The 9,718-nt window shown below is 44.9% G+C and overlaps 2 protein-coding genes across 2 annotated transcripts in view; one reads left to right on the plus strand and one right to left on the minus strand.

Annotated features, from left to right (window-relative positions):
* The window catches only part of LOC123190655 (uncharacterized), a gene marked incomplete in the record, with an annotated part of 7,819 nt that extends 722 nt beyond the window's left edge, over nucleotides 1–7,097 (plus strand). Inside the window, 14 exon segments of the mRNA XM_044603334.1 lie at nucleotides 1–101; nucleotides 765–807; nucleotides 1,382–1,636; nucleotides 1,720–1,812; nucleotides 2,507–2,841; nucleotides 2,908–3,057; nucleotides 3,145–3,339; nucleotides 3,948–4,022; nucleotides 4,142–4,208; nucleotides 4,275–4,550; nucleotides 4,651–5,419; nucleotides 5,519–5,575; nucleotides 6,019–6,087; nucleotides 6,652–7,097. Coding sequence (XP_044459269.1) covers nucleotides 1–101; nucleotides 765–807; nucleotides 1,382–1,636; nucleotides 1,720–1,812; nucleotides 2,507–2,841; nucleotides 2,908–3,057; nucleotides 3,145–3,339; nucleotides 3,948–4,022; nucleotides 4,142–4,208; nucleotides 4,275–4,550; nucleotides 4,651–5,419; nucleotides 5,519–5,575; nucleotides 6,019–6,087; nucleotides 6,652–6,694 — 2,528 coding nt within the window.
* Nucleotides 7,098–7,579: 482 nt separating this feature from the next.
* LOC123190656 (molybdate transporter 2-like) lies at nucleotides 7,580–9,332 on the minus strand. The gene has a single exon (XM_044603335.1). It carries the CDS (start codon nucleotides 9,240–9,242, stop codon nucleotides 7,878–7,880), a length of 1,365 nt encoding a protein of 454 aa, XP_044459270.1. The 5' UTR covers nucleotides 9,243–9,332; the 3' UTR covers nucleotides 7,580–7,877.
* Nucleotides 9,333–9,718: the final 386 nt, after the last annotated feature.

The raw sequence follows: 9,718 nt of genomic DNA on the forward strand, positions 1-9,718 counted from the left end.
AGATGCAGCCCCCGCCCCCCGCGCCCGGGAACCCCTGGCCTCCCCACCACGCTGCGGCCCAGCCCCCGCCGCAGAGCTACCCACCTCCGCCGCCGGGACAGGTATGTCGGCGTCACCTGGTTTCGTCTCTGTGACAGAAGATTGGTGATCGGTATACTGTTAGGAAGGAGCATCTGTAGCTGATTTTGTGTTAGGATTCGGAGCGTAGGCCCGTTGTTGGTCCTAGGGTTTAGGGGAAGCAATGTTATATGCTTATATTGGTTCTGTGATTCCACTCTATTTACTGCGGCTTGTGCTTGGTGTAGTATGATGTTGGTATCATGGTGGAATGAGGATGGGTTATATAATGGGGGTGGTTTTGTGACATTGTGCAATCTGTAGCTTGGTTGCTGTCTTGCTGATGGACGATTGGCGAGGAACTGTTTTGGCAAAAGCTTTCACTACCGGTGTAACTTGTGGACTTTATTCTGTAATTTTTCTCCGGAAATCACTCATGGCTTCGTGAAATAGCTAAACATTTTGTCTCCTCCGCTCTGTACAACTGGGCAGCAGTTTTATGATTTACTTATCCTGGTTTTGAGTGAGGTTTCTTCAGTGGTATCAAATGTTCTGCCAAATGGCGGCATGTTTTTGTTTGTTTCAAGTTTTAAGCCATAGTGACACAGTTTTACCTATGGCTTCTTGTTTAAGTTGCTTATTTGTTATGTTCTTCCATTGGAAATGAAGTTTTGTGACTTGACAATTAGACATTTCTTATTTTGCAGGCATGGGCGTATCATTCATGGCCTCAAAATCATGGATACCCAGGTTTGTCAATACCATCCAAGCCTATGTTATTATATGTATAATTTTACTGGCAAAGAAAACAGCGAGGTAATCCAAACTAGACTTCATAGCTTGTGTTGATACTGATTTGGAGCATCGTTATGATATGTGGGTATTGTAATACAATAGTTGTGTCAATTTTTTTTTAAAACGCTATGAATACGGATGTTTGTCACATAACTATGAACTGTGCATGCAACTCAAGTTTCAGACTACATTTATTCAATTATTTATCCTGTGCGTCACTGTTATTTGGGTTGGTTGATAGGTGCTTACACTGTTTTTCTTTTGACTGTTACTATTAATGCATGTCCCTTCCTACGTAGACCTTGCTTCTGATCTTTGATTCGTACTTCTGTACACAATCAGTACTTCCCAAGTTGTGTTGTGATGTAACAAATGCATTGCCTAGTTACTTTGTTAGTTAAACGACTTATAATGGAATTTAGTTCAGCATCCAACTTAAAAAAGGCTCCTTGGAGCAGAAAAATCACTTCTAATGATAAATGGCTAGCTTGTTTGACGATATAATTTCCTAAAACAAATAAACTCGAAGGGCTTGCCAATGAGGACGATTGGGCCACAAAGGCAAAGGAATGGGCTTCTGCTAAATCTGTTACAGAGAATCACCAGATTCAGCAGCACACCATTCCAAGTAGAACAGAGGTTCACCATTATGGCCACAATGATCAGTATCAGCAACCAGCTGGTCTGCCGACAGAACCTTTACACCCACCAATTCCACAATCAAGTAGCGATCAGTTGATGTTTCAAATGTCAGGTCAACAGAGGGAAACAAACTATTTGCACGGTAACATGTCTTGTTACTCTTGCTCATTATATGTTACATATGGATATGTAAGTTTCAGAACAGATCTGAAGATGATATTGCAGATAGAGGTCCAATGGTGCCACCACCGAAGAATTTTGGTCCATTTCCATCCACCTATGAGCAGGAGGTACCTTATAATTATTCTTCTGCTCAAGGTATGCCTTGCTTGGCAATTTAGTTTGCTTGTGTGGCCTGAGTCAGAATTAGGTGTATCCTGCTGCATATGTATTCCGTTCAATTGCAGAAAGACTGAAAAGTCTAAAGCATCACATATTTTAGAACAGAGGGGGCATATCACTTCATCTATCTTCTGATATTGTAGCTACATCATCCCTGTTATATTTTGAGGCAATTCATGCGATTTCACTATTGTGTTGGCCTCAAATGGAGCAGAAAAAGGCAGATGCCGATCCAAATTATTGGTTGCATGCACTATGATGCTTGTGATTTTCTTTACCAATGACTCTGATTCCATCACGTTTTTGGTGTTACCAAAATTACAGTACAAATGGTAGAATGTATGTGCTCCCTCCGATCCATATTACTTTTTGCTCAAATGAATGTATCTAGACGTATTTTAGTGCTAGATACATCCGTTTGAGCGACAAGTAATATGGATCGGAGGGAGTAGCTTTTCCAAGTTGTTCTTAATTCCTGTGGCATGTAGTTGATCCATTGTACTTTTCACTTTGAAGGGGTGGAATATTTGTGTCTTTTGCAAACACTCATGTTTTTCTTCCTTAATTACTAGATGGGTCACTGTATATAACTATATATATGGTTGATGCTGATATGTATTCTGCTCAGGGTTTGATACTGGTAGATTTTGACTATGCCATGTAATAACAGGTAATGGGAGTGCTACTATTCAATATCCAAGCCCACAAGCTCAGCCATCTCTGAGTGCCTCGTCAGTTCAAGACGGATTTCCTCGTGGGACTCCTGGTGTGCCTGGGCATGGTGTACAGTCTTATAGGATGATGGCTGATCCCAGTGACCAACCATTGGAGTTCAATGACAGAAAAGCTCCTGATATGGCAGTACATGAGACGATAAATATCAGATCTAGTGCTCCAACAGCAGTGTCTGAACATGGCACAGTTCCAACATCAACTCAATCATGGGGCCCATCTGCTACAGTTGGCTATTTTCATCCAGCTGCAGTACCACCACAAGCATCACAGGTTTAGTACTCTGTTATAATTTCTTGCGTCATTGATACAGTTGTGCTTATTTTTATTCTGTTACAGATGGATCCTTCTTTGCATGCTGGACCACTCTTTGGAGCTCTCTCTGGTTCGAACTATATTCCACCTGCAGCATTTGGTGTTGGTAGTGTAACTGAAGCATTCCCTACAGATGCAAACACTCTTTTCAATGTTGCAGAACGGTCAAAGAAAGTAGGTTTTGTGGTTCCATTCATTTCACTTGCTTATCACCATAGCCGTTTAACTTTTAACTGATTCTTGTGCTCGATTATGTACCAGCCTCCAGTACCGAACTGGCTTCGAGAAGAGCTTCTAAAGAAAAAATCCACTCCAGTCAGTGCTTCAGTGCAGCATTCGATAAATTATGATTCCATGGATTCTGAAGATGCTGTGGAACCACCAAAAAGAGCTGACCAAATTGATAGTAGAAGCATTAGTTCAGCAAAATCAATCATAGCTGATGAAGCTGATGAGGTGCTCTTCTTTATTTTTAATCATTAGTGCAGTACATATTATGCTATTAAACTGCCCTAATGTGATTCACTTGCATGCAAAAGTCTGTCCCTAATGATTTATTTCAGTACGAGTAGTACCATGTCCAAGTTAATGGGTTTAAAGCTAAATAGTATTGTGGAGGACTTTAAATGCATAATGATTTTTGGACAACTTTTATAAATCAAAGTGAACTAATTAAATCAGCGGCTTTGAGAAACTAAATAATTTACTTACTTTCTTATATAGTTTTTTTAATGTTTTATATGGTAATTTCTGAAGAACAGTGATTTCATAATGGTGAAAGAAATGGCACGGCTATGTGTCAATCTTTTCCAGATTTGATTTGTCAGTAAAACACTTGAGGTTGCTTGTCATACGGTATTGGCAAATCCCCTAAGTTCGTATAATCAGTTTTCTGGAGCAGCGCCTTTTTTCATCTGTGCGCATGTTCGCTTCTTTTGGATCCGGTGGAAACATCGGATGCTAGTTACTGAAAAATTGATCCTTTTTGTTCCTGTTCATATTCAACTTGGATATTAACATGGCCCTCATTTCAAATCGATGTACTGGACTTGAATTGTTTGCAGGATGAAGTTGAAGCGGCACGGACGGCAGCAATCAACAAGGAAATTAAACGCGTGTTGACAGAAGTTCTTCTAAAGGTTTGTTCATTGCATGGAAGTTATTTACTTATTTAGCTAGGTTTAGCAGAGCATGTACTTCTGTCCTAAGAAATACAGCAAGACTGCATTTCTTACTTTTGTCCTTTTTTAATTTCAAGGTTACTGATGATCTTTTTAACGAGATCGCAACCAAAGTTATGAATGAAGATGATTCATCAGCTGAAAGTGAGTGAATTATACTTAAAACTTAATGTAAATAGGACGTTGCTGATTATCGCCTCTGTGTTGCAGCAAATGAGACCACTGGCGTCTCTAGCTCAAAGGACCTTGGTCTGGGAGAAGCAAAAGTCAAGACCACAGCTAAAGTTGTAGTCCCTGCTAAGCCAAACAATGTTAGCTCTACTGGTCATTCTGATGGTAATGGGCTAAGTTCTCCTAAAGGTGCTCTTCTTGGTCTTGCTAGTTATGATTCAGATGACGAGGATGATGAGGGTGACGGTGATGGTAAGGATTTAATTTCAAATTTATCATCTGAAATTAAAGTTGGTGCAGCTCATCCTAAAGAAAGTAAGTTCTTGAAAAACACAAAGCAGACATGGTTTCCGTGAATTTATTTTCTAAAGAAGGAAGAGCTTATTGTTAACTTCGATACATAATCACCATGTAGGTGAGAACGTTGATGGCGAACTGCACAATAATAGTAACAGAAGTATTGCTTCAGTCCAAAGTGTTCCATCTGGAGATGATCATAAATCCAGTGACAGAAGATCTCAGAGTTGGCCAACTGCAGAATCTGAACGAGAGCCAAGTATTCATGACACACAGAATGGAGAAGCCAAAACTTCTATTCAGCCAATTGGTGTGATTCATAAAACGAATGAGAAGGTACATGGACATGCAGAGGTGGATTTCCAAAATGGAAAAACCTCTTCCGGCCATCATACTGAAAGTAATAATAATAATAATGCGGAGAGCACTCACAGGCATTTTGAAAGGAACGGTCATGAGAAAGATCTTAAAGAGGCGAAGGTTGTCAATGGAAAAGACTCTGAGCCTTCTAGAACTGACAAGTTTAGAGATGGTGACAAGCATAGCATGCCTGAAAATATTGATAAAAAAGGCACCTACAAAGAGGAAAAGGGTTCTGGCAGGTATGCAAAACATGGATTGGATAGATGGGATGATGCCAAAAGAGATCGAAAGGACCTTCCAAAGGATGCAAGAGAGAGAAAGAGGGATTCTGCTGATAGAAGAGACATAGGAAAAGATGGGAATGACGATAGATCAAGGCAAATTACTAAGAGCTCAGCTAGCCACAGCAGCAGAAGGTCACGGTCACGGTCACCAAGTGGGAGAAGCCGTGCTAGGAATGAGAGTTCTTCACGTGTTCGAGGGAGTGTTTCAAGCGACGAGCCTTCTGATAATGCAAAAAGGAGGTAGTGTTATTCTTACATTTTGATGTTTAGCATGTCTCAGTTTATGAGTTGCCCTTTCTCTTGTGTACTGATTACTCCATACTCCATTTTCTACTGCAGAAAGAGTCATTCTCGTAAAAACAGCATGTCTCCCTCACCTCCAAAATCTAGAAGCAGGTATATCAACAATATTCCTCCCTTCTATGTAATATATGTTAACAGTGGGAAATTTTTGCTAGTTAGCTCCAACATGTTCACATAACTATGTAAGTTTGACATTGATAGTTTTGCTGATCATGAATGCTCAGAATCATGCTATAGACATCAATCTCATTTCTCACCATGAAGGGGTAGGGCATTTATGATAAGGTGGCTCTGAAACATCAGTGGGATTTTAATGTTATGTTTAGTAGAACTGTGTTGCACTACATCTCTTCATAATAATTCTCTCTGCAAGAGTGCCTCAAAGCTGGATAATGTTGGAACTGTTTTACTTCTATTATTTGTCAATTTGATATGATATGAATAAGCACTGAGCAGGACACCTCTGAGTGAAGCAACATCAGGTTCATATATCGCTTATCCTTACTTACCCATTTAGTATTATGTTTCATCTCTAGACGAGTTTCGCGGTCTCCACATAGCAAGCATTCTCACCGCAGGCATTCACCTTATTCATCTGCTGAAAGGTAAGCGCTTAATTGGTTCTTTATTTTTCATTACATTGCCAGGTGATATTTTGGTGTGAATTTTCAGCAATTTATAGATTCAAGTTGTTATATATTCAAAACTTGATGTAGCTGATTTCTGGGAAATGGGTTAGTACAACAGGGCCAAAAAAGAGGAGATATCAAGGATTTTCAGGATAAAAAGGGTGAACCTTTAGGTGTCATGAAAAAATTGTGTTTTGGATTTTGTAAGATACCTTTATTAGATCGTAAATTTGCATAGTTTGCCATAGTGTCTGGTGTTGTGTCAACTTAAGAATTTTGAAAATAATTTCACCTGGAACTTCTTTGAATTGTAACTTGAGAAATTAGAACAAGCATTCAAGCCCCTATGAGGTTATCAAGTCCATAACTTTCTGAATTGTATTTTGTCGTGGAGTGCAATGGCAGGGTCGGCATTCCAGCCGTGCTTCATCCTAGACCTTTTCAGGAATGCGGACCCATGTTAATCTGGAGCTCTGTGTGTGCTACAGCACCTGCACCGTAATCACACTCCATTTGTTAAACTATTTCTAACCATTGCAGGAAGAAGCGGTCCAGATCTAGAACTCCGGTCAAGAGGAGGTAGAAGAAGCTAGGTGGTTTTGTTTGTTTCCACTAGGGATGCTTGCCCTTTGCCCTTCCGATGAGGAAACAACATTTGCACGCCCACGAAACAAGATGCTGGATCTAGCCTCCAACAGAGGAGACGACTCGAGGACTCACGTGATGGATGTTGTTCGAAGGATGATGCACGTGCCCAGCGGAAGATATGTCCGGTTTGCCAATATTAGGATATGTAATGTTTTGTACAAGCAGGGGACTTCATAATTTGTAGCTCTAGCGTCCCTTTAACTATTTTATTACTTGTATTTTCTCTTGAGGACATTTAGTACTAGTATGCAAGGAGAGGAGACTGGCCGAGTTTCGTTGGGACATGCTGCGATGTAATTTTGTATTGTTATATATGCTCATCGCCTATCCCTGAATCATAATTAGGTCGGGAAAGTGTGTTGCAGGCCTCCACATGTAATTTGTATTATCCTATGGATGGACATGCTGGAATTTATTTAGCATTGATTTGCAGAAACTAAAGAATCCTATTATATTTTTTCTACCTTGGTTTACTGTGGACGAAATAGAAAACACACTGTAAATCAGGAAAAGTGTATTTGAGGCAATGTGCCAGACATGCCCGTTGTGTTGGCCTCAAATGGACGAAGGGAAGGCAGATTGGTTGCAGCATGATGTTGTGAATATTTCTACTGAATTACGTTTTGAACTGAATTACCGGGTGGGTCAGTAGTTGGGATGGTAGATGAATGATGCTGATGTGCAACCTGCTGAGTGAATGCTACTTCAGTATCAGGACACATACAAGCCCAGGCATGTCCAACTGCCTCATCACTGATACTTCAGCACCATCTATTCTTATTCCGTTAGAGATGGACCATGTGTCTGTGAGCATGACCACTGTTTGGAGTAGCCTCTGCTCTGCAGCATTCGAAACATTGTTCTACCAAAGTAGTCATCAGGACAGTCACCTGTTTATGCAGTCAAATTTTCCTACCACAGCAGCCAGCAGGGTATTTGCCTGATACTCCCTCCGTCCGGAAATACTTGTCGTAAAAATATTTCCATTCCCCGGACAAGTATTTTCGGACGGAGGGAGTAGAAATCACTACAGATGTGATCTTCTTTCCTACAGATATAGATACAAATGGATAATCCCTATACCGGGATGCAACGCAGGAAGCATTCAATTCAGTAATTTACAGCAACCAGGGATACCGCCTGGCCCTCAGCCGGCCGACGAGCTCCCCGCAATCCACCTCCCTGAGGCGCAGCAGCAGGTGCAGCACGACGCCCGCGATGAACCCCAGCGCGGCGCTGGAGCCGGTGAGCGACACGCCGGCGCAGACCAGCATCACGAACGACTCCTCCTTGCTCCCCATGTCGCGCGACGCCATGGCCAGCTCCACGCCCGAGAAGAGCAGCATCACCCCCAGGATGCCGATGGGGAACTCCCCCAGGATCGTCACGAACGAGTTGCCGAACACCAGCCCCAGCGCCAGCTTGCCCATGGCCAGGAACACCACGGACGCGCCGCTCCGGCCGCCGAACCGGTACTGCCCCGCCAGCCCGCCCGCGCCGTGGCAGCACGGCATGGCGCCGAACCAGCACCCCACCAGGTTCATCAGCCCCACGCTGACGGACACCCTCGCCGGCGACAGCTCCGCCTGCTCCGGGAACAGGTCCGACGACAGCTTGCACACGGCGATCACCGAGTTGAGCACCGACAGCGGGAGCTGCGGCACGGCCGCCTGCCAGAACCCGATCTTGAAGTCGTCCCATGTTATCTTCACCAGCCCCAGCGGCGCCGGCCCGAAGCGGAGGCCGCGGAAGATGGAGGGGTCACGCACGAAGCAGAGCACCAGCCCGACCGCGAACACGATCAGCGCCGCCGGGACGCGGCCGCAGGAGCGACGGCGCGTGGCGGCGCGGCCGTCGGCTGCGTTGATGGCTGAATCGTCGTCGTCCCCGGCGCCGGTGGTGAGCAGGATGAAGAGCAGCGCGGCGAGCGCGAGCAGCAGCCCGTCGAGGCCGAGCAGGGGGCGCTCCGCGGAGGTGGAGGCGGAGGAGGAGCGGGAGAAGTCCTGGTCGTAGCGGATGTACTTGACGGCGGTGAAGGCGAAGGAGAGGCCCTGGGAGAGCTGCACGCCGCGGACGACGGGGAGCGGGAGCACGCGGTAGAGGCAGGTCATGAGCCCCGTGGCGCCGAGGAAGAGGAGGATGGCGGCGACGGCGATGCCGGCGCCCATGATCTGCGGGACGGTGAGGTGCGCCGAGGAGAGCGCGACGGCGGCGATGGACTTCATGGGCTGCACGGGCATGGGGATCCCGAAGAGCACGCCACTGGCGAAGTTGTAGAGCGCGGTGAAGATGAGCGTGGTGCCCAGGTCGAGGTGGGAGGCCAGCGACAGCGCCAGCACGATGGGGATGTAGGTGCCCAGGTCGCCCACCGCGCCGCCCAGCTCCGACCAGACGGACGTCTTGAGCCGGATGGACGGCGGGAGGAACCGCCGGCGGTGCGGCGGCTCGGCCGGGAGCAGCGGGTCGCCGGCGGAGGATGCCATGGCCGGCTGCAGCTGCACGACCGCAGAGCACTACTGCTGTGGGTGGGGGCTGAGTATAGAAATGGGCAGGTGGCGTGCGAGATTTGCAGTGATTATAGATGGTGATGGCATCCGGACTCCGATTGTTGTTTAGCGCGATGGCGACGTGCGTGGTTTATATATACTCGGTGAACGCTTCATGTTTCTAAACGCAACTTCGTCAGATATGGAGCACACACTGGGTTTTCGAGGCATTGGATTTTTGCTTATTCAATTTTTACCAAGGTGTTTCTACACGGTGGCTTCATCACCGTCTTTTTTTTAACACGTACAAATCGCAAGCGCTCATACATACACGCATACATTCATCTCTATAAATGCCACACGCACACCCTATTCGTTGTTGGAAATATGAGCAAATTACTACGAGATTTAATCCGAATAAACAGAAGATAAATCATGACTACAGCAACAGATATTAAACTAATCATGTGAAC

Source organism: Triticum aestivum, chromosome 2A (genome assembly GCF_018294505.1).
Source record: "Triticum aestivum cultivar Chinese Spring chromosome 2A, IWGSC CS RefSeq v2.1, whole genome shotgun sequence".
Lineage (NCBI taxonomy): Eukaryota > Viridiplantae > Streptophyta > Magnoliopsida > Poales > Poaceae > Triticum > Triticum aestivum.